Genomic DNA, 23,617 nt, shown 5'->3' with positions numbered 1-23,617 from the left:
CACCGGCTGATCGGATGCCGGTAGGCCCAATACAAAGCACTTCACCAGCCCATGCTTCTCCTCTCAAAACCATGAAGAAAAACAAAACCCCAAGAATCTTAGTACGAAGATGAATATGGCAATTGAGAAATGATTAAATTTTAGAGAACCATACTTCTTGGGGCACCTGTCGCCGAACGCCCGAACCACAGTAATTGCAAAACCTCCACAAAACCACATATTTTGAGACAGTTTGTCTAAAGTAGAAGCCAGAAACCTGGTCATTTTGTCGTTTCACATGATTTCTTATAGGTGGGCCCACATGTCGGATACCACTTGATTCCTTACAAAGAGGGGAAAACCACGACTGAGGGAAGGAAAAGGGAGCCAGGGTTTTAATCGTGGGTTAACGGGTCTGTTCTAGTTGGGTCGATGTCGACGTGGCATCTGACATGTGGGACCCACCTGTAAGAAAACACGTGAAACTGTGAAACAACCCGGTTTCGGACTACTTGAAACAAACTGCCTCAAAATGTGCGGTTCTGCGGACGGTTTTGCGTAAGTTTGGTTCGGCAATACAACTGTCGAAAACTGTGGGTTTTTTAAATTTACACTTGAGAAACAGGAAATCCGTCAAATATATATATATACTCCAATGCATAGAATAGATAATTCTTTCCCTTAAAAATGATACCCACTCTGATCCATAAAAAATGTCATCCATTTTGCACCAAGTTAGTATAAATTTTTGCACAGATGAGCGACACTTTTTATCAATCTGAGTGACGGATAAATTCTGACGCGTATGTGCAAAGGCGCCAGTGCACTATACAATCTGTCTGCCGGTCCTCCTCCTTCTTCTTTTAGATGAAAAAATAAAATACATCCATCTATCGAGGCTTGAACTCTGAGACTGACATCCCATTGACAGACGACGGCACATGTAAATCTGCTGTTGTTTTGGTGCCTGGTGGATCTCCAGCTGATACACTCTCCGAGCTTTGCTCACAGTAGCCAAAGGTGAAGGCTGGCTTGGAAGGTGCCGCGAAGCTTGACGCATCATCCCCGTGCAGCATAACGACGACGTCAAGCATGCTCGGCCGGTCCGCCGGGTTCTCCTGCACGCACAGGAGGCCGACATGGATGCATTTCAGCAACTCACTCTTCATGGTGGTCTTGCAGTCCAAGCTCGGATCCACCGTCTCCAACGGGGTTCCTTTCGACCACTGATCCCAAACCTGCAGGGTAATTAATCGTCTGATCGGATTTAATTAGTTAGGATATGGCTTTATCTGTCCTGTCGGCTTACATAGCTGAGCAGAGTGCTGGATTCGTCGACCGCTGACTCAAAGAAGTCTGTGCTTTTCCTTCCCGTTACGACTTCCAGGACAAGAACACCAAAGCTGTACACGTCTAACTTCACCGATATGTGCCCCAGAACTGCGTACTCCGGCGCCATGTATCCTCTGCCACACACGAGATGGATAGTCGAGTTTATATACCATATCGCCTTGATGCGACTTTGAGTTCGATAAAATGTCCAAAAGAGAAAGAGCTGTTTTACACTACCCCGTAACGGATACAAGCCATCCATTGTAGGAGATCTAACGGTCCACATTGGAGTATACTACTCAGATGGAGGGAACGGTATATGTAGGGCTGGCTAACGAGCATGCTCGGTTCGTTAAGAGCTCGGTTCGTTAAGTTCGGTTCGTTAAGAGCTATCGTTATCGTTAACGATCTGAGACCATTGTTCGGCTCGGTTCGTTAAGAGCTCGTGAGCGCTCGTTAAGCTCGTTAAAAACTCGTTAAGATAAATAAATGACATGTTGATCTAATTTTTTTGGCATTTTCTATTAGCTATCAATTTTGGCCGCAAACAAAATATATCAAAAGCTGAACAATGCTATAAAGATTGGAAATAACATACCAAAAGAAAATAACAATACAATTCTAAATCAAAATAAGTTCCAGTAGCCACTCACAACTGATGTACGAGACGAGCTCGCTAAAGAAGTCCTATTTGGTTTTTTAGTTAACGAACCGAGCTCCTAACGAACCGAATTGGCGAGCGTTCAATAAAATTATCGAACTTCGATCTTTTCGTCCAGTCCTAGGTATATGCCCTCTTTGAGGGTAGTTGGGAACACCGTGAATTTTGAGCCCACATCACCGGCCCACCTCCGCTTATTTTGCTCTCTCAATCCATTGAGTCCTAAATAACAGCCGATCGTATCCACAATAAGAGACTGATTATCCTAAATATCGGGCCTAATTTGGCCTTGCCAGCGAGGTCGACGACAAGGCTGTGGCCGGTGAGGTCAGCGAGGGATCGCCGGCTCAGGACGACGAAGCCTTGCCGAGGAGGTCCATGAGGGCTGGGTTTGCAGCAAAAGCAACGCGCAGCTTGCCGGTGAGGCCAACGATGGCTGTGGCCGGCGGCCAGGCGCGACGAACGGCTTGCCGGCGTGTTTAACGGCGGTTGGGTCACGTGAGTAAAGGGGCTGTAGCCCAACAGGAATGCAATTACGATCAAAAGGATAGCCTTTATTGTTTAAAAAATTAAATGGGAAATGTCAAATTTATCCTCAAGAAATCAACGGTACAGATTATATACTGCTCCTAACTTCCAAACAGTATAGGGGTACCATAAAAAGGCTAAGAAAAAAGACATGGTCTTTTCTTTTTCGAAACAGAAAATGATATACTTACAGTGTTCCAACGACTTGGCTTGTCATGGCAGTCGTCCTCTCGCCATTGAAGAGTCTTGCGAGGCCAAAATCCGAGATCTTCGGGTTCATATTGGTGTCGAGCAGGACGTTGCCAGCCTTGAGATCACGGTGTATGATCTTTATCTGCGAGTCCTCATGAAGGTACACGAGACCTCGTGCCGTTCCATAGATTATACGGTACCTTATCTCCCAGTGCAACAGTAGACGCTTCTCAATCTCAGGTGCTGCAAACGCATTGCAGCGAATGCTAAATTCGGATTAGTTATATGGCAACAATTTTGATTACTGCATGTGGTTGTCATCTTTTTTTTCTTTTCTTTTTTTTGAAAGGGAATGTGGCTGTCATCTGGGTAGCATTAGTTTCGTACCGAAAAGAAAGGTGTCCAGGCTTCGATTGGGCAAGTACTCGTACACGAGTAACTTCTCCTCTCCCTTCAAGCACACTCCGAGAAGCTTGGTGAGATTGTTGTGCCGGAGCTTGGCCATCAACAGCAGCTCGTTCCTCAGCTCCTTTAGACCTTGCCCTGAAGCTTTGTCCAGTCGCTTTACAGCTATTTGCTGTCCATGAGGCAACAACCCCTGAAAAAAAATTATAGTTTGCGACTTGATCAGGCAGCTAGGTATCCAGTACTTAATTTTTATCACATTGCTGAATCCTAGTAGTAATTTAGGAGTACACATATACTAAGGGTACTAGTGGATTCCCCGCGTGTTGCCGCGGAAATCTGAGTCCAGCATAGTTTCAGTCAAACTAACCTATGTATACAACTATGCATTATCAATATGTTATTGGTGTATGTACACGTGAATGCGATGATATAATTGAATACTATACCTTTCAAAAAATCATTCATGAATATAGAAAAAATAGCAGAAATTCTTACCAATCTCGTTAGTGCATAATTGAGGTTCCGAGACACTGTGTGGATCAATGGACAGTCGATCTATTAACCTTATTCACACACCAACATCATGAAGGATCGAAGGAAAAATCTACTTATAATGAAAATCAACAGCACCATGTAGACCACATACATATGAAATGAGAGAATTGAAAAAAAAAAGAAAACAAATGCCGACAACATGATGAAGAAGACATAGGCAGAGAGCACCTGCCTGGCACCAGATCCTGCAGTGGTGTGTTGGTCAGTGGTGAAACTCTTGTTGGCTTATTTTTCTTAGCAAAGCTTGGTTGCTCGGAACAACTTGTGTGTATTTGGTTAAAAATATATTTTATGACAACATCTTTCAATTTTTCATCATCTTGTTTGTGTATATTCTCTCCTTATATTTTAATAGCATCTTATAACTATCAATTCAACTATAATATTAACATCTATATTTTCAATGGAGCGCGGATGCTACTCTGCGGTAATGGTGGTGTTCTCTCCCTCTTTCGCGGCAAGTCCGGAGGGACTTCCGGACAGGGATCATACTTGTCCTTTGGACCATTTGGAACCATCGGAATGATGTGGTCTTCAATGGAGCGTCGCCGTCCTTGTAGCTTGTCGTGCTTCGTCTCGAGGAGGAGCTTGGCCGGTGGGCGCATGCAGAACTCTTTAGGGGTAGGGTGTCGTGTCCGGCCTTGATGGCGAGTGCTTGAATAGCTAGCACGTAGTTCTTTTTCTCTTCTTGTCACTTGGTGACGTTGTATTGCCGCTTCGGCGTTGTGCTAGCCTTTTGACTTTTCTTCTTTAATCGGTGATGCAACCGCTGGGTGTCATTTTTGAAAAAAAATCTATATTTTCAAAGGACGACATCTACAAACAATCAAAATCACCATCCATGAAGATGTAGCAACATGAGATAGCAAATTTGGCGTAGCACGCAAAATCTAGCAGCAATGCCTTAACACACTTCAGTTTACCATGAACACGCATCTAGAAAAGGGCTTTTTCAGAAGAAAAACTACAAAAGGGCAATGCATCTGAGCAAACAATTATCTAGCGGCTTCCTTGCTCGGCTGACTCCTCTCCAGTCTGCAATCTCCATCAACCACGCACATGCTGCTCCTCTTCCTCGCGTCGCCTGCTGCTCCGCTCGATAGCGCCACGCATGCCTGCTGCTTGCTTAAGCCCCCTGCCCCTACCGGCCTACCCTCCTCCAGTCCTCCTGTTCCGCATCCGATGGCCTCTCTCCCTCCTCTCCCAATGCGCGGCACCCCTCTCCTCCTCCATTTCCCCCATCGGCTCGCATCCTTCATATTCCCCGAAGCAGCGCCCCTCCTGTCCTCCATTTTCCACATCGGCGGCGCCCCTCCCCTCCATCTCCCGCGCGGCGGCGCCCCCTCCAAAGAGAATGCAGAGGAGCACCAATCGAGACCATTGAGCAACTATTCCCTCTTGGACCGACTGCTTGATGATGGATCACTATCTCCTGCAAGTAACGAATCATGCGGTCGGGGCTGAGCCTGTGGGCGGCGGGGACGTCTCTCGGGGGCGGCGAGGGCTGAGCCCGTGGGCGGCGGGGACGGAGCTCGGCTGCGACTGGTGCAGCGCGAGGCGGCGGCGGCTAGCACATCGCGCAAGGAGATTGAGCGGCCAGACTGACGCGGAAAATTAGAAGATGGGATGCTGACGGAACGTGCATCTTGCTAAATTAATTGTATTTAATGGGTTTCAATTTTATAGAGATATAGATTTATTGCTTTTCCCAATTTTCTAGTTCTAGAAGGAGAAGTGTTGTCTAGCTACACTGCAATAATCGTACCTTATATACTGCGCCAAAGCCTCCATGTCCGAGCATATTTTCTTCGGCAAAATTGTCTGTTGCACGCCTCAACGTTGGCAGGTCAAAGAGAAGTGACGCAGGGTCGTCGTCTTCCTGGTAAGCTGAATACAGATAGAAAATCACTTTTGATATATCAATTTTATGAAACTCTCGGTTATGTAACTTGTGTTCGGTGGCTTGGTGGATTTATCGATGCAACTTACAGGGTTGTTTTCCAGCATTTCTCCACAGCAAGACCATAGAAATGGACAGGAGGATTACTGCGACGCCGAGAACAATTGCCGCTATTGTTCCTGGATGTTGTCCCCACCTTGTCCCGTTTCCTCCTGTCTCAATTAGATACGGAAGGATCACTACGAGAAGCCAACTGACATGCGCTTATTAATTTTTTTGCTTGATCTCCAAAGTACTACTACTACTATTCATTGGTTGATTGATTTTCGTACTATGATTTGGTTGATTGCCGATGTCAATTCCCACGGCTTCCTGTGATCGTCTAGCCGTAATTGTTGCCAGACTTTGGCTTCACCAAAGGAAACCACGTGACAACAAACTCGTACCAACAATGACTCGGTATTACATTACGAGTAAAATACACCACTAGTTCATGAACTCAACAAAAATGGACACTTTAGTTTATGAACTCGAAAAACGCACACTTAAACCCATAAACTGGGACTACTGTGTCACTTGAGTCCAAAAACAGTTCGGTGAGGCTTAAACACCACATGGCCACCACGTCGGATTCGGCAACGACCGCAGCCAGCTACTCGATTTTCTTAGGTTTTTTTTTTTGGCAATGGCATGGTTCTCGGGGCGCCAGGATCCCCGTCTGGCCACGGCCGCCTTGCTCCTCGCGGAGCGGCTCGGGCATGGTGACTTTGCAAAAAAAAATCCTAAGAAAATCAAGTAGCAGTATGCAGTCTTGGCCGAAGCTGATGTGGAAGCCACGTGGCGTGTTTAAACCTTGCCGAACTATTTTTGGACTAAAGTGACACACTAGTCCCAGTTTATGGGTTTAAGTGTACGTTTTTCGAGTTCGTGGACTAAAATGTTCATTTTTGCCGAGTTCATGGACTAGTGGTGTATTTTACTCTTAACTTACACAAGACGTGCGTTAAACAAAGTTTGTAACAAAAGAAGATCAACATTTAATATCAGCCGTTAAATCAATTTAATTTTTGTCATTGACGAGAAAGATCAAGTGATGGCAGCTAGTGCGTCAAAAGCTTGTATCATGGATCAGCAAGCAGCCCCCAACAATCAACAGTGGGATCGAATTTACTTTGTTTCGTAATTTCGAAATTATATGGAATGGCGTGTGTACGTGTACAGGTATGCACTTCGGGAGGTCAAAATGTGTGTACGCGCGTGTACCTGTGCCGTCTTTGGACACGGCAGAAGGAGGCGGCGGCGGCGTGGGCTGCGGGGCAACGAGCTCCAGCATCGGCCCACCATCGTAGAACTCAAAGATCTCGAATCTGAGGCTGCACCATACCCCGAGGACCTGCCCCCCAACGCTCCCGTTGAAAAACGCCGGCATGTCGTCGATGAGCGCCCCGAGGCAGCCCCTGCAGGCGCCCGGCGCCTGGTCCGGCGTGCACTGCACCATGCCGTTGATCCTGTGCACCACCTCCCTGGTCGTGGCGAGGAACCCCCGGTCCGAGACCATGGCTCCGACGGCGTACCTGGACGTCGTGTTGAACGCCGCCCAGTCGGAAAGCGCCGTCACGAGGCTTGCCACGAGCGCCGTGAAGGCGCTGCCGCTGCCGGGCACGACGCTGACGTCGCCGACTCCGGTGGACTGGGCCTGGCTGGTGAGATCCGGGGTGGAAAGGAAGTCCTTGGAGGAGTAGCGGACGAGGCAGCGGTCGTAGAAGATGGACGCGTCCTTGACGCCCATGCAGTAGTCCCCTTGCCCGAAGGCGACCGCGGGCGCCTGGGCGAGGCAGGACGCGCATGCCGTGCCGTTGGTGTCGCCGCGGCAGAGCCCGAGGCCCCAAACCTTGTCCGGGCTAGCGCCGACGATGGCCGTGCTGAAGCCCACCGGCGAGACCCGGGTGGCGTTGGCGGCGAGGGAGGATAGAAGGCTGCGGACGTTGGACTGGTACGTGCTGTTCTCGGCGTAGGACGTGCCGTTGCTGCAGCTCCAATCGAAGAGCACGGCGCCGGCGGACGGCAGCAAGCTGGAGAGTGATAGTAGTAGTACGACGGCGGCGGCGCATACGTCCACGAGGCTCGACATCCTCTCAAGTCTCAGCTACTCTCTGTCTCGTGTAGCCGATTTGGGGGGTACGGTGTGGATGTGTGTTGGGTTTGGGGGTGTGGAAAGTTCTTGTGCGCGCGGCAGCAACAATAATCTCGTAGCCGACCCTTGTCCTTGTCCATTCCTTACATCATCCGGAGAAAATATCACGTACGGAGTACAAAATGTCCCCGTCGATCCGCTTTCTCCTAGCCGACGCAAGAGAAAGATGGGCCGGAGCAAACCCCGCGCGTGGCTAGCGTCCCGCCCGTGAAGGATTTTTTTGCAGGTAAACCGTGAAGGAAATTTCATTTTTATTGCAGTTGCCCGTTAAGACCCGTTGCATGTGCTTTAATTAATCCTTAATTAATTATGAAAGGGACTCGTTGGGACTTGACCCGTTCCGATTGCATAGGTAGCTGGGCATGTCCAAATTCAATAGCCGGGTATTCCCCTATTTATAGCAGTAGTATAAGGTTGGTCATAGTGGGAGTAACAAAAGTGTTAAGGATGGTCATAATGGGGAGTAACTTAAAGTATATGTTACTAGCCTAAGTTACTACCTTCATAGTGAGTAGTAACATATATGTAGTGCCATGCATAATGTCATTTATTAGGTTGTAAACTCATATTGCCTTGGTTTGTGTGATGTTATGATAACATATTTAGTTACCACATCCCTCTCTTTCTTCATTTAATACCATGCCATGTCATCAAAATGCCTAGTTGGCATCTTATGTTACTACCTAAATTACTCCCACTATGACTAGCCTAACTAAACTGTCAACTAAGTAATTTGGGAGATGTGGCATGTTATTAATGAGGAAAGAGAAGGTTGGGGTAACTAGATATGTTATCATCACATCACACTTTCCAAGATACAATGAGTCTATAAAGCTAATAAATGAGATTTTTATGTTACCATAAATATGTTACTACTCACTATTGAAGTAGTAACATAGCCTAGTAACATATGCATGTTACTAGCTTATGTTACTCCCCATTATGACCAGCCTAAGAAGAAAATGTTGCCCTGTTTTTCGAACAAATAATAGTACTGTACACGATTTTTGTTGACCTGTTGTCTTTAATTATATTGTTTGACTACTGTTGGATTTAGCTCCATGGAAGGAGGCACGTGACGATTTAATATGGGGCTAGGCTAATAGGTAGACGACAGCCAAGACATAAGTAAGCAGCCCCTTTTTGGTTTGTTGGATGGCTTTTTTTGCTTTTTTGTCATGTTTTCAAATTTTCTCAATTTTTACCTTTAAAGTTTTGAGAATTTTTTTTGAACTTTTGATTTTTTACCTTTCCGTTTTCATCTTTTAATTTTTGAACTTTTTATCATTATATTTTAATTTTTGATTTGCAAAAATACTTAAAAATGAAGGAAAACTCAACCCTGGTGAGCCGTAGCCCCGTCTGGACGAGCCGTGAAGGCGGGCATTGGCGGATGTACAGGGTGGCCAGGGTGGTCCATGGACCACCCAAGAAATTCAGCCCACATGACAGCACACCTTGTATTCTAAGCCCAAATAAAAAAAACAGGTCGCCTGCAACCAGCCCATCTCTTCGATGGCTCGTCGGGCTCCTCGTGTATCGGGCCCTCCTAGTCCTATCGATCGATCAGCTGATCTATCAGGAACACGAAATTCCCCCCCAAAAAAAATCAGGAACACGATATCCCCTCAAAAACAAAATCAGGAACACGAAGCAGACGGAAGTTCCGTTCCATGTTGCTTCTTCCGGTGGCCGACGGCCGGCCCTAGCTAGCGAACTAACGACCACGATGCGCAGCGCCACCGCGATCTCTCAGCTGCACCTTTGCATAGATGCGGAACCAGAGCGCGGCAGCTAGCAGCAGGAGTACAGGGGCGAGCCGGCGACTTGTTTCTAGGCCTTTCTCTGAGTCAAATTAAGGTTTGTTTGCTCGAACTGAAATTCAATATTAGTATGTTTACCATTGGTGAATAATGTTTTGGTAAAAAATCGCTGGTTGTGATATATACTAGGGTAAAAAGATTTGTATTCGTACATTGGACCACCCTGACTCAAAAACTTAGATCCGCCGGCGGGCGGCAGGGCTGCCGGATCCAGCCTCCCATCAAGTCTTGGGGCCACGATGATGCCTGGGCGAGCTCGGGAGAGGAGAGCAGCGGCGGAGCACATGGGGGAGGTGGAGTAGAGTGGCAACGACGCGTGTGTGTGGGATAAGGAGCGAATGGTGGGCGGGGGGAGTAGATGATGCTTCGTTTCATCCAACCTGGGTGGACGGGTGCGGAAGAGGGATCTCGATTAATATGCTTAGTTCTTATCCACATTACATCTTGACCACCTTTACATAGGCAAACATCTTTATCTTTACTCCTATAAAAGAGGTAGCAGGTGATCCATTCTTAAAAAAAAACTTATAGAAAAGATAATTGGTGGTGGTGGTCCATCACCTCCCGGGTGCCTCCTTCTATTATAGATATCACCTCTTTCTAACTCAAACAATTTAATCTACTAAATAATTAAGATAGTGATGATGTTTTCCATAAAATTAAGATAAAATTACTAGCAAGAGTGACAAATATATAATAGAATTTTTGATCTATTTTATTATTTGTAACGAGTAGTCTAATTTGTTTTATATGTAGCAACACACATGTATTTAGCTAGTTTTACGAAAGATCCACTAAAATGTCTTTGTCTTTTCAATTCTTGTCTCCTCTGCCCCATTCATGCCATTCCCAAGTTTCCGGTTTACAAAATTGCTATCCACAAGGGGACCAGGGTTCACAATTGCGGTGGAAAACAATAGGTGATACCCACCAACCCCTACCCCATGATAAGAAGGCTCCAGTACGTACATGTAGCCCATTCTGCTCTCTGGTTTAATGTTTATTTGACTACCCAGATTAATGGCATGACCTTCGTTTCCCAGTTGGTTCACTTCACAGGCCAAAATTGCATCCTGTTCACGTAGCGAAATCTATCGGGAGAGAAGAACTGAAGACTCTATTCTTCGCTTTTGCCGCCTGTGAAAGTTAGAGTTTCAGACTAACATGTATAACCCTATGAATTATTATAAACGGATTGACAGATCAAATTTGATATTCCCAGCTTGAATTCATCCATCTGCACATGCATACCTCTTTATCCCAGTCTGTGCATATGGTGATGGCCATGAGCAGCAGGACTTGCACCATCAGGCCACAGATGATGCCAAACCAAAGGCCCTGTTCGTGTTGACAGTTACAATTCACATCATTAGTCGCTCAAAAACTAGTGACAGATTGGAATTCACTGTGAACGAAAGTTTTGTTTGTCCAAGGGTAGTGAAAAGAAGGCGCACCATCCCGCCAACATGCAAGACAAAGGCTATGAGGTAAGCCGAAGGGACGCCAGCGATGTAGTAGGCTCCAAGGTTGATCCAAGCACCAATCTTTTGCCATCCACAGCCTCTAGCCACTCCTACATTACACATCACAAGAGAATACCTCTTCTTCAAAATGCAGTGATTTCCTTGATTAATTGTCTGATTCTAATCCCTGACCGGATATATAGCAGCGATTTCGCGATGAATAGAAGTTGGTATAGTAATTCATCTGTACCTGAAAGGACACACTGAATACCGTCGAAGAAGTTGGACACCGAGATGATCAGCAGCATCTTAGCAACGTAAGTCACAACTTCCTCCACGTTGCTGTAGGCATGCCCCCACACGTAGCGCACGCAGACGAGCACCAACCCCATGATGAGTCCTTCAGCGATGGCCAAGAAGACGACGATGCGCACCGCAAGGCGCGCCGCGTTGGGGCGCCCTGCACCGAGCTCGTTTGAGACACGGGTGCTGCATGCATGATCGATTATATACATATAGATGATGGGCATGGCTGCAATACTATTCGACGTAAGATAATATAATCCAGCACAATGAGGACTTGAGGAGAGGACGATGCAGGGAAACGCTTACCTTATGGCAGAGCCGAGGCCAAAGGGGATCATCCACACGAAGGCGGCAGTGTTGAGGCTGCCAAAGAATGAGATGCACTTTTGTATCTTAAGCCAAACATTGATGCCACGGAATAAAATTTGGGGTAATTTCAATCTAGCATTACCTGATAGATAGCACGGAAGTCTCCAGCTTTGGATTGGGAAGGAGGCCTGAAAGGAGCACTATGAGCTCGAAGGACCACATTTCCAAGCTGCAAAACCGCATCAACCATGCATCACCATGCGGGCAACCATGCGTGTAACAAATAACACACCCATTTGCTTGTGTCCATGAGGTGATTGGCGTAATTAACTAATGAATCAATTAGCAGGCTTGGCTCACCAGACCATGAGCGCAGACGGAACAGCGAGCCTGAAGAAGCTGAGCACATCATGAAATGCCTCCGTGGAGAACCCCGTCCACGTCTTGCTGCAAGAACCCGACACCCTGACGTACACGGCCAGTATGACCACATTGATCCAGTAGGAGATGGCGTTGCTGAGGGCGGCGCCCTTGCTGCCCATCCCGGCGGCGTAGACGAGCAGCCAGCACAGGAGGAGGTGGAACGCCGCGGTTGCGCCGGCGCTGGCCATGACCGGGAGCACGATGTTCTGCGTCTGCAGGAAGCGGACGTGGCACTGCAACAGCCCGTAGGCGAAGAGCATCGGGAGCATCCACCGGGCGAAGGTGCCGGCCTCGGCGGCGATGTCGGGGTCCTGCCCGAACAGGAGCAGGATCTCGCCCGTGTAGAACCAGACCACGGCCAGCGGGATGCTGACCAGGGTCAGGATCACCATTGCTCGTTGCTTGTAGATGCCCAGGAGATGGTACTGCCTGGCTCCGAATGCTTGCCCGCACAGAGTGTCCAGTGCACTTGCCATTCCAAGCTGATCAAATTAAGCAGGTGGAATTGAATGAATCGACCATTAGATTCCAGGAGATGGTACTGCATCTGCGTAATGCTTGCCCGCACAACCGGACCCAAATATACCAATGAATAAAATCATTTATACTCCCTCTAATTCTAAATTCTTGACTCAAATTTGCCCAAATATAGATGTATCTATTCTTAAAAAGCGTCTAGATACATGTAATATTTCGACAACAATTTAGGATCGGAGTGAGTACCATTCATTGAAAAAAATACAATTCATATATCATTTATTTTTGAAATATGATCATTGGAAATATACCATTCATGTACCATTCATCGTGTGCGAGTGGACTGAGAAGTGAGCTTGGTCCAGCACCATGTGGCACCGCTTGGGAGGCTAGGCTGGTGCTGTCGCATTGAGATTGCTTGATCAAAATCATAGGGGATGCTATGGCTTCATTCATTTTATTGCAATATTTGTCACCATGTGTGATTAGTGTCATTGTTATGAATTTTCCAATACTAGATATTTGTAACCATGATTGGTTGGTATCATGTATTTATTTATATTTTCATGATTTTTAATATTATAATTCAGTACCAGAGATAATTTTATCGTGTACTACTACATAATTTGATAGCCTAAATGTTTTCATAGGAGCTTAAGGGTGTGTTCGAGACTGCTCCAGCTCTAGAGATTTGGTGGAGCTGGTCATTCGTAACTCCATTCTTTCGTGGAAATGGAGTTATGAATATTTGGAAGATATTTTATAGTTTTATCTTTTGCATTTTGAACTAATCACGGTTCTCCTCCACAAAAAAGTGAAGTTATGAATGACCCGCTCCACCAAATTTAAGGAGCTAGAGACCTACCAAACACACCGTAAATAATGCAAACGCGCATTACACGTGTATTACTGCTTGTTTCTAATAGAATTCCTTTTTTCTTTCTTTGATAAATATACCTTTGGGATCATTGATGTAAAGATAGATTCCCTCCGTTCCACAAGTTTTGTCATGATATTACATGTATGTAGACATTTTTTAGAAATAAATACATTCTTTTTTTTCTTCAAATTTGAGACCTGAAAGTACCGTAAAAGAACCGGTTTTAACGGTAGGTTCAGCGGACAGTTGATCTGCAATACATTGTAAAGGAACTGCCGCTCGGCAAGTGGTCGAAACAACAACGACGCTCTGATACGGAGCATGTGAACCCAGCTTGACAAACACTCGCATGACATGCCCGTGGATGTGCATTGCATCTGTCGGCAATATAACTACTCCGAAAAATGCCGTCATGGGGTCGGAATGAGGATCAACTGGTCCACGTTTTAGACAGCAACTGAATGAACAAATATCGGAGAATCACTGCATTTCTTTCTGAGTCTTTATCCTTACTGGAGCAGAGGAAAAGCCTTTGGCACGAGAGTCGCGAGCGGTGAAACGGTGGAAAGCAACGCAAATATAAAGTCCCCCATCATACTAGCTACTACTAGTCTAGACACTGACGTATTGCGTTGAAAAGTAATCTCCTCTCGACGGTACGTGGGTCTGGAGGGCTGCAGTGCAGGCCAGAGTTTGATTTGGAGAGGTAGAAGAGCAAGACGTGCTACGTACCAGGAGGCTGAAGCCGGTGACGGAGGCGAAGGAGCTGGCCATGGAGGCGCCGGCGAGGGCGAGCTCGCCGAGGTGGCCGACGTACATGACGGAGATCATCTGGATCAGGTTCTGCAGCAGCGCGCCGGCGATGAGCGGCCCCGCCAGCCATAGCTGCTTCTTCACTTCCTCGCCCACTCCCAGCCCCAGGCGGCCGCCGCTGCCATCCGTGTGCAGGAGAGCTTCTTCCACGCTTTCGTTCCCCATGCTGGCCGCCGTAAAATCCCCCCTTCTCACTCACCGCTGTCTCTTGGCTCTACGATTGTCTCTCGAGTCTTTGACACGGGTGAAACAAAGACCGTGAGGGCCGGGAGTATGTGTATAACTAGCATGCTTGGGCAAACGACCAAACAGAAAGGCCAAATGTTTGATTAAATTATCCCAAAGGAGCAGAGCATCGCTTTTGATTTGTGCCAAAAAAAAGAGAGTATCGCTTTTGATGAGCTGCTACGACTGGAACTCCTCAAAAATCTCCCTCGGGTGGCCAAGTCTCGGACGGATCGTGACGTGGCTCCAATGGTACCGCGAGCATGCATGCAGGACACGACAATCTCGTTTGTTGCACTCCATTATTGGCCTTTTCTTTCGTTTGCATCAGATATATATGTGCAAAGGGGTTGTGTAAATCTCGTCGATCGATGTTGCAATTTTCTGGTATAACATGCCAAGGCCTAAACCAGAATAACGATAAATTTATTCGGTGCTGGCAGAGTGAGGTTTTCCTTGACCCTCACCCCGTGAGTTTAGCGAAGGGGTTCGCTTACTGAAGAGAGTCTTGAACCTCCTTCTAAGTGAAGTTAATTCACACAACCTCTTATAACTAGCATAAAGTGACCGTAGTTTACAACGGAACAATTAGACAAATTATAACAAAAAGTTATTGATACAACAACGTTAACCAGTGACCACCCTAGGCAATTCCGATATCTTTGGTCTGGACAAAAATTCAACTAAAAAATTATCTTTGTCGTAGGCCTAGGCACCTAACCCATGTCAAAGCCTTTGCCGAGTGTGGCTCTCGGCAAAGTCACGACACCGATCCAAGCGACCGTGCCGCTACGGATCGTTAACATGGCATCATCATGACCTTGAGATTTCCATCTCTCTTCTCTCCCTTTCTTTTTCTTTTCCAGTATTGTGCGTCTTCTCCTCTCCTCCGTCGATCTCATCTCGATCTCTCTTCTCCGCCTCTACTACCAACGGGGCCGCCAACTCCATATCCGTCTCAGACCGCCGCCCCTCTCCACAGGTGGACCCCTTTTGACCATGGATCTTAGACTGATTTGCCCGTTTGACCCTTTGATCGAGGTGCTGACCCAAACCAGATTTTTGCAACCTGTCGTGTAGGCCTGTGACCCACTGTGCAGCGCATTTTTCCCACCCTCTCCCGCTGACAAACAGGCCCCACCCCCATCTTCTACTTCCTGTAGCCACAACGCCCCCGTCGGCCTGCCCTTCTTCATGTGCGCCCGTCCTCTTCGCCACTGTGCCAGAATGGCCGACCGTCGCCTCCAGGACCACGCCTGCCCCCTCCGTTCCTATCCACCCTGAGGCGCCCTCCTCCTTATCTATCTCCACCCCGCTCTACTCTCTCTTCTCCCGAAGCTCTCCCTCTCGAAGCCCTGCAGCTCCCCGTTTCTTCCTCCCCCCCCCCCCCAAAGCCGTTCTCTCCCCCAAGTTCGAGGAGCTCGTCCCATAGCTCCGGCCGCTCCCCGTGGCCCTCGAATCACCACAATGCCTCTCCATCTCCCTTCGAAGCCATGCCTCCAGTTCCTGGAAGCCGACCTACTTCCAATCCGTTGCGGCCGTATCGTCTCCGTCGTCTCCGGCGGGAGCACCGCCGCTCTCCGATCCGCCACCGCAGCACTTCTGCGCCTCTCCTCCGCGTGTGAGAGAAGTGCATCGACTCCAGGAGCTCACGTGCATCCTTGCCCGCGCCTGCCGCGCGCAAGAATCTCCCCTACGTCGAGCTCCCCTGCTGGCTGCCGAGCTCCCCAACGGCATCCCCCTCCACCGTGCCTCCGCCAAGACCGGGCATGCTCCTGAGTTCGTTGTGTCCGTGCGCACCTCGAGACGAACCCCTGGCCCCGTGTGCCGGCTGAATCTCCCGTGCGGCTGCTGTCTTCCTCAACTTCGACACCACCACATCTCCACTGCCCGCCTAGATAGACTACGGGACGTACGTAACGGCGTTGCCGCTTTGGGCATTGTTTATGTGCCGTGTGAGAGGAGGCGGATCATGGAGGAGTGCCCTATGCGAGGCGGATATGGGAGGTTGTGTGAGGAAAAGATGATTTGGGGTCACGGCGCGTGCGTGGGCGTGACGGGCGTGGCACAAAGGTGTAATTTTTCCGTGGCAGATTCGTAATTTCGGTGAAGTGAGGTATCGCGACGTCCGTACCATCACCACCAACTCCAATTTAATATATTGGTATAGATTACTTGCCGAGCGGCCACCGGCCGGAGGTGCGTCCATCCGAAGCTCCAAGGCTGTCACAGCATCTCCGCTCGGCCGCCCTAAAGGGCCCCCCATAGCAGTTATGGAAGCGATGAAGCTATGGTGCGCAGATGAATCTGGAGGACGAGTAGTGGTCACCCCTTCCCGACTCCCCCTCCTAGCCTTATCTACTGGCGGTTAGGTCTCGGGCGTGATAATCGGGAAGGCTACAATCAAATCAGTTTATTCTGGTACGAAAAGATTATGTTGCTTGGCTTGAGCCGCACTTTGAGGGACTCGACCTGCATATACTTGATGGGCCTTCGAGTGGACCCTCTGTTGGACTGTATCGGGTATATGAAGGTTGAGGACTCGAAGGGTCATTCTCTCGTCAGTTAGCCCCCGAGTCCCTGTTCGAGGCGTAGGCTCGGGCAGGGAGTCAAGAGTTTTTATTCCGATTACTCGACTGTATATCAAGATGTAAATAATCTTCTTGCTTTGAATGACCGTCGGTCGATTGACTCGAATGTTTGTCAGACCCGAACTTCGGGAATTCCTAACCTGTGACTCGGAAACCAGAGGGTACTTCTGCGAATTGTACTGATACTGTGTGGGATGGTTGCGTAACACCCCTGGAGTACTCGATCGGTCGAGTCCAGTTAATTGCACCGGGGCAAAAACTTTTTTCGCATACATCAGCACTCGAGTCCCCAGGCTCGAGCCTGGATAACTGGCGGTGTTCGAGTCAAACCTGCCTAGGGCTTTACAGACTCGAAATCCAGTACTTTGGGGCGATCAACCAACGCATCCGTTGTGATCTTTTCTTCATGCAAGCGCATGGGTGATCTGGAATCGCCTGATGGTGCTGATTTCTAGGCCCGATGAAAAACCATCGGGTCTTACCTTCACGTTATGAACGTGGCTTCGGGTGTGTTTCGCAGTCTGTGCGACCCGGATAATACCGTCGAGTGTTCGTATGTCGGGTACACTTTGAGTTCCTGTGCCGTCGGGTCGCGAAACCCGAGCTTTCCAGAATTTGATATGACGTCTTTGCTGACGCTCTGATTAGAGAAATAGTCTGGGCAGTCGATGGGACGTACCTTATGCTTTATGCACGGACTGAATTGAGTACTGTTGAAGCGGTCAGTTTGATTGGACCACACGAGGTGGATGAGAATTTAGGCACAATGATAGCTGTCATGGGTTCCTGAACCGGTGGAAGGGGAAACGGCTCATTTCTGCTTGGACCACGCGTCATCCACAGATGCGAAACGCGTGGCATCATTCTGAATCATGCGGCGGTGATTCCGCCCTTTCCTGTTATCAATCTTCTTCTTCCTGCCTCATTTCGCCCCCTTGTCTTCTGCATTCAATCCCAGCCTCCTTTTGCGCTCCTTTCCTTTGCTCCAGCCCAACCTCCTCTCCATCGCTCTCGCTCCACCCCTCGTTCCTCACTGCCATTGCGCGCTTGCTGCCATGGGCAGGAAGAAAACCTCCGTTGCCGCCGGCGCCAGCGCCGCTGCTGACGGCAAGAAGACATCTCACGATGTCCCCCCCTTCTTGGACAAGAAATCCAAGAAAACTGCTGACGCTGCGCCTGGCAGCGACAAGAGGACCGGGGAGTGGAAACGCTTCGGGATCTTGGCGCTCCAGTTCTCGGTGATGTGGAAGCTCGGGCTGATTCTAGGAGAGGACTCCGGCAAAGTTCGCGTCCTGGGCAATGAGGTAACTCCCCGTCCCAGGCCTGGGGAGCAAGTTATATTCTATGATTTTGTTATCCGCGGCCTCTCTCTCCCAATCCACTTCTTCTTCCATGCGCTGTTGCTGGCGTACGGGCTTCAGATGCATGATCTGATGCCCAATAGCTATCTGCACATTGCGTGTTTTATCACGCTTTGAGTGTTATTTGGGCGTGAAACCCCACTGGGGTCTGTGGAAGAAGCTGTTCATCATTAAGCGGCAGGGTAAAGGCGACTGGATCTATAAGACCGGCGGCGCCAACATCCAAGTTCGTGGAGATGTTCAGTATTTCTCCCTTCATCAGATCGAGTCGGTACAACAGTGGAAGAGTCGGTGGTTTTACCTCCAAGACGAACCAGTCGACGGCAAGGATTTCAGCCTGCTCGAGTTCTCTGCTACTGCTCAAGTGAGGAAATTGAAGTCTTGGAATCACGAGCTGACAGCCGAAGAGGATGCAGAGGCTACTGTTCTACTAAGACAGGTGGTTGAGCTTCAGCAGACTCCCGAGAAAGAAGTGAGTTGTCTGCAGCTTATCGCTCTTTTCATGAAGAGGCGGGTTCAGCCGATCCAAGCTCGAGTTCACTCTATGTGGGAGCACTCGGGGCCGTCAGATTCCAGTCGAGTCTGTGCGCAAGAGCTGTCGGACGAGGATCTTCTGACTCGAGTCAGGGTGGTCACTCGAAAGGAGATCACCTTGGAAGATCTGGAGTCGCCTCTTCCACCTTACGGACCCGATCGATCGCGCGAAGAGGTGATTTTTACTTGCTCACTCGCCATTCATTACTCTGCCATTTCCATGTTAGTCTTTATTGAAAGGTGTTGCTGCAGGGCCATCAAGAGCTTATGAGCCAGCCTCCATTGGACGAAGGAGTGCCAGTTGACGACGACGAACTGGTTGACTGCTCTAACTCCGACGCCCTTTACGAGGATGACGTGGATGAGGATGAAGACGACCATCAATCCCGCAAGCGTGGTCGGTCGGGTGAAGCGAAGCAGTCGATTGAAGATTCTTATCAGCACGAGGTGCACGAAGAGTTGATTCCTTCGAGTGCCACGGCCGCGTTTGATGAACCGAAACTCCACTCGCCCTCTTCGTCGGCTCCCCTAAACAAGAAAGCCAGAGTTGCTGCCAAGCCGAAAGGGCGTTTCCCATCTTTGACGTTTCGTTGAGTAGCTCCTCCCGGTATGCTTTTTTGAAAAACCCATCTCTTTTGCTTTGGTGCTGACTTTCGTCTTCTGGGCTGACGTGTAATCGAAATCGGCAGTGATGGTGATGCCGCAGCCAAGAATTCTCGTGCTATCTCTCCAGCTCGGAGTCCTCCAAAGCCAAGTGCGTATCTGGCTCGGTGCGAGGTGCAGGATTCACCATTAGCGAGGAACTCGCCAACAGGGCTTCCCGAGACTCCGCTAGCTCCAACGATCGTGCAGACGTTGACTTCTGCATCTCAGCTGCGCATTGTGTCGTTGGCACTAGAAAACCATGTAAGTATTCTCCCGATGGGAGTGTTGAGTGAAAATTTTCCGCTAAGGTTTTTTCACTTGTGCTTCTGTCTTACTGCAGCCTTTCGTTGAAAAGCTGGTGGATCTTGGCGACCGCTATCTGATTTTAGAAGAGGAGAACCGGCAACTACGCCAGGAGCTGGACCAGGCGAAAGAAGCTGCTGTGCATGCCAATGGTATCAATCTGTGTTCCTTATCCGGATTTAACCTTCTCCATAGTGTTGCCTGTTAACCATCTTTGCACTTGTAGGTTTGACCGAACAAGCCAACCGAATACGTGAGGTGAAGGTTGGCAATAGTCACGAGTGGCGGGCGAAGTATGAGCAACTAGTCGCCGATTCTGCCAAGGAGTTGGCGGCTGCTCGTGCAGAGGTGGACGTAGCTGTCTAGCAGTCCAAGTTGGAGGTGCAAGAGAGTCTTGCACTCGAGAGGAAAGAGAATGCCTCTCAAGACGACAAATTGAAGTCACAACTTTCAGCTGCCGTCGACGCACTCACCGGTGAGTTTGTCCTTCTCTCTTAAGAAAATTTCTTTCCTCTGCGATTGCTTCGACTGACGTATTTTTTGTGCAGACTCCCTTGGCTCCTTGGCTACCCTTTGGGGCAAACATCAAGTGACTGAACTGAGCAGTGTGGTGGGTTCCGTCGGGGAGCTTTGCAATCACGCGGGTGACATGCTCGCGAAGGTGACTTCTTCCCTAAGGTCTCTATTCGCGAGTATGTATCCAGATGCTGAAGCGCCGAGTTCACTCAACGGCTTGTTGAGTTTCTTCGGTGGAGAAGACCCACTCGAAGATTTCACTAGAGCGCAGACGCAGGCTGGTGCTGAAGCTGCTTTTATTCTTTCGCTCGCACATGGACTCGACCAAGCGGCGCTGTAGAAAGTTGCTGATGGTGCCCCGACGTCGCTGGATGGGCATGTCGTCGACTTGAAGCGCTACGCCAAGCGGGGACGGAAGCTGTGTGTGTTTTTCATCGGCGTGAAGAATGAAGCATTTCAGGCTTCACAGGAACTTCCACGTGAAGTCTTCACTCTGAGTTCAAATGTGTTTGAAAATCTGTCGCTTTCGTGCTTGACTACCTAATCTAACCGTTGTGAGACGAAGTGATAAAGTGTGAGCTGGAGGCTCAAAGTTCATTTTATCCAAGGGGTCACAACGGCTAGATCAGCCGTGGCCAAGGCTATATAAGACGACCCACCACGAAGAAATTCGGAGGTGATCCCGAGTGAGTTGTTTTGAAGAACACCTGATAAAACCCTTAGAGCTGAACTGAGCCTGAAGAATGGGATCCCCTCTCTAGCCGAGCATTTGAAGCTTGTTACTCTTGGTGATTGGCATCACCTAGAAGAGCAATCGAAGATTATGATTTGCCATCAACCAGTCTGTGAAGGTCCGGAGATCACCTCAAGATCTACCACGAGTAACTCGGCGAGACTTCGGTCTTAGCTCAGGAGGATTGGGTGGACTTGTGTGTCCGCGAGTCTTGTGTGACTCAACCCCCTCAACGGAGACGTAGGATTGTGCCAACAATCTGAACTTCGGAAACAAATCCCTGTCTTCAGTCTTGGTGATTTTATTCCTCAACTTTTACTCCTTGAAGTATAACTGATTCATTGTGTTCTGTCTTCATTGCTGCTGCTATAAACCTGTTCATCTTTCTTCTTTCCGCTGCTACTCTAAAATTGTTGAAGTACTGTGATTGTCTTTAGTCTTCATTTTGAAGAAAGAATTAAAACTGATCACATTCACCGCCCCTCTGTGACATACTCGATCTTTCACTTGGTATCAGAGCAAGGCTTTCTTGTTTTGGTTTAACCACCTGAAGAAGAAGTATGTCTAAGCAAGGGAAGTTACCTGTTCTTAGCAGTACCAATTATGCTTTTTGGAAAAATCGCATTAAGACTCACATCATATCTACTGACACTTGTGCTTGGGAAGCAGTCAATGGCCTTGTCGTTCCTCAGGGACCTATCTCTGGATATGACTCTATCTCTCTGAAGAATTATCAAGCAAATGTCAAAACTTGTGATATCATTTTCTCAACTGTCAGTGATGGTGAGTTCAACAAGATTAGCAATCTTACTGACGCAAAGAAGATTTGGGATATTCTCGCTGAAGTTCATGAAGGGACAACCACTATCAAAGATTCTAGAGTTACTCACCTTATTAGTCAGTTTGATAGTCTTATGCTTAAGCCCAATGAGACCGTTTCTTCACTTTACGATCGCATGAGCACCATCGTGAACGAGCTAAATACTCTCGATGATCACAACATCACCGACTTGATGCAAAACAGAAGGTTTCTTCGAGCTCTCCCCATGGAATACACTACTGTCTGTGAGCTGATCAAGCAAAGGCCAGACTTCAAGGAATTAACTTCTACCTGGGTTCTTGGAAGAATCGTGTCCTATGAACTTGACCAAGAAGAGAAGAGATTGATCCATGGTTCGGGATCCAGTTCGAAGAAGAACAATGTTGCACTCAAGGCCAAGAAATCGTCCAAGAAGATTGTCAGCTCCAGTGAAGAATCTGAAGAATCGTCTTCGTCTAATGAAGAATCCAATGACGAGGTTGCTCTTTTTGTGAAGAGGTTCAATAAGAAGTTTGGAACTAAGTTTGGAAACAAACTGAAGTATCAAGGTGAATCCAGCTCCTCGAAGTTTCGAAAATCAGCTCATCGGAAGAAGTCTGATATGGCCAAGAGAGCTTGCTTCAACTGTGGCAAGAAAGGCCACTTCATTGCTGAGTGCCCCGAGAAAGCTGATGAATATAAGGAAAAGAAAGGATTCAAGAAGCACTCTCACAAGAAGAACCAGGATCGTCACAAGAAGAAGGATTGGAAAAAGGACTCTACTCACAAAAAGAAGGGCAAGTACTACTCTAGAGCACATGTTGGTGAATGGAACTCAGATTCTTCATCATCTGAAGAATCATCTGACTCTGAGTCTGAAGACGGTGTCGCCGGATTGGCCATAGCTATTACATCTGCTAGAGAGAAGACCTCACTGTTTGACTGATAATGATGAAACTGATAATGAAGATGCCTCCGGAGACGATCGTTCCTCACCATTATGCTTCATGGAAAAATCCTCTAAGGTATCATCTCCTAGTGAAGAAGTAAACTCTAGTGATAATGATGAAACTGATAATCAAGAATCTGAACCCATGACATATGAAAGACTTCAGTTCATTGTTGAGAAGCAAGAAGACCTGCTTATCACTGAGATCAAGAAGAACACTAACATGGCTAATGAACTCAAAAGACTCGAGTCTAAGTTTCGGGCCATGGAAGAGGCTCATAAGGATCTGAAGAAAACTCATGCTGAGATTAGTCTTAACTATGATTCGATTATACGCGAGCATGAAAATCTGAAGATGTCTCATGAGGACCTCAAAACTGAGAATCTTGATCTCAATGCTAAGCTAGTTGACTTACTTCAAAACGGTGATTCCTTTGAAGTATGCCCTAAATGCAATTCTTCATTGAACAACATTCCTCAAATCACTACTTCACATGCTGTGACTCAAACTGATTTTCCTGATTCACCCGATATTGCTTCTAGCTTTACTACTATTGGTAAATCTTGCTCTGTTGTTACTAACCCTTCACTTAGTGATCTTTCACTGGCTGAAGAAAATGCTAAGTTGAAGAAGCAGATTGATGCTGGTATCTTCAAGTGTCACCAAGGGACTGAAACCTTGAACCAGATTCTTGGTCTTTAAATTCCTCGCCGACGC

General features: G+C 47.9%; 2 protein-coding genes across 4 annotated transcripts; both read right to left on the bottom strand.

The window, feature by feature from the left end:
* Positions 1-608: 608 nt before the first annotated feature.
* On the bottom strand, positions 609-7,793 carry LOC100837031 (putative receptor-like protein kinase At4g00960). 3 transcript variants are annotated; one of them, XM_010229406.3, is made up of 7 exons: positions 6,819-7,793; positions 5,645-5,767; positions 5,421-5,542; positions 3,080-3,290; positions 2,692-2,935; positions 1,289-1,445; positions 609-1,097 (listed from the first exon to the last, which is right to left on the bottom strand). In XM_010229406.3, the coding sequence occupies exons 1-7, from the start codon at positions 7,684-7,686 to the stop codon at positions 870-872; spliced, it is 1,953 nt and encodes a 650-aa protein (XP_010227708.1). In that variant the 5' UTR covers positions 7,687-7,793; the 3' UTR covers positions 609-869. The 3 variants fall into 3 exon arrangements, with proteins under 3 accessions (XP_010227708.1, XP_010227707.1, XP_010227709.1); XM_010229405.3 differs by having other exon boundaries at positions 609-1,217; positions 6,819-7,792; XM_010229407.3 differs by having other exon boundaries at positions 994-1,236.
* Positions 7,794-10,341: 2,548 nt separating this feature from the next.
* Positions 10,342-14,641, bottom strand: LOC100836717 (protein DETOXIFICATION 16). Its single transcript, XM_003560720.4, has 8 exons — positions 14,163-14,641; positions 12,011-12,555; positions 11,793-11,879; positions 11,648-11,704; positions 11,286-11,524; positions 11,027-11,145; positions 10,824-10,910; positions 10,342-10,709 (listed from the first exon to the last, which is right to left on the bottom strand). Exons 1-8 carry the CDS (start codon positions 14,406-14,408, stop codon positions 10,650-10,652), a joined length of 1,440 nt encoding a protein of 479 aa, XP_003560768.1. The 5' UTR covers positions 14,409-14,641; the 3' UTR covers positions 10,342-10,649.
* Positions 14,642-23,617: the final 8,976 nt, after the last annotated feature.

Source organism: Brachypodium distachyon, chromosome 1, assembly GCF_000005505.3.
Source record: "Brachypodium distachyon strain Bd21 chromosome 1, Brachypodium_distachyon_v3.0, whole genome shotgun sequence".
Lineage (NCBI taxonomy): Eukaryota > Viridiplantae > Streptophyta > Magnoliopsida > Poales > Poaceae > Brachypodium > Brachypodium distachyon.
This window is presented reverse-complemented; position numbering and strand designations above follow the sequence as displayed.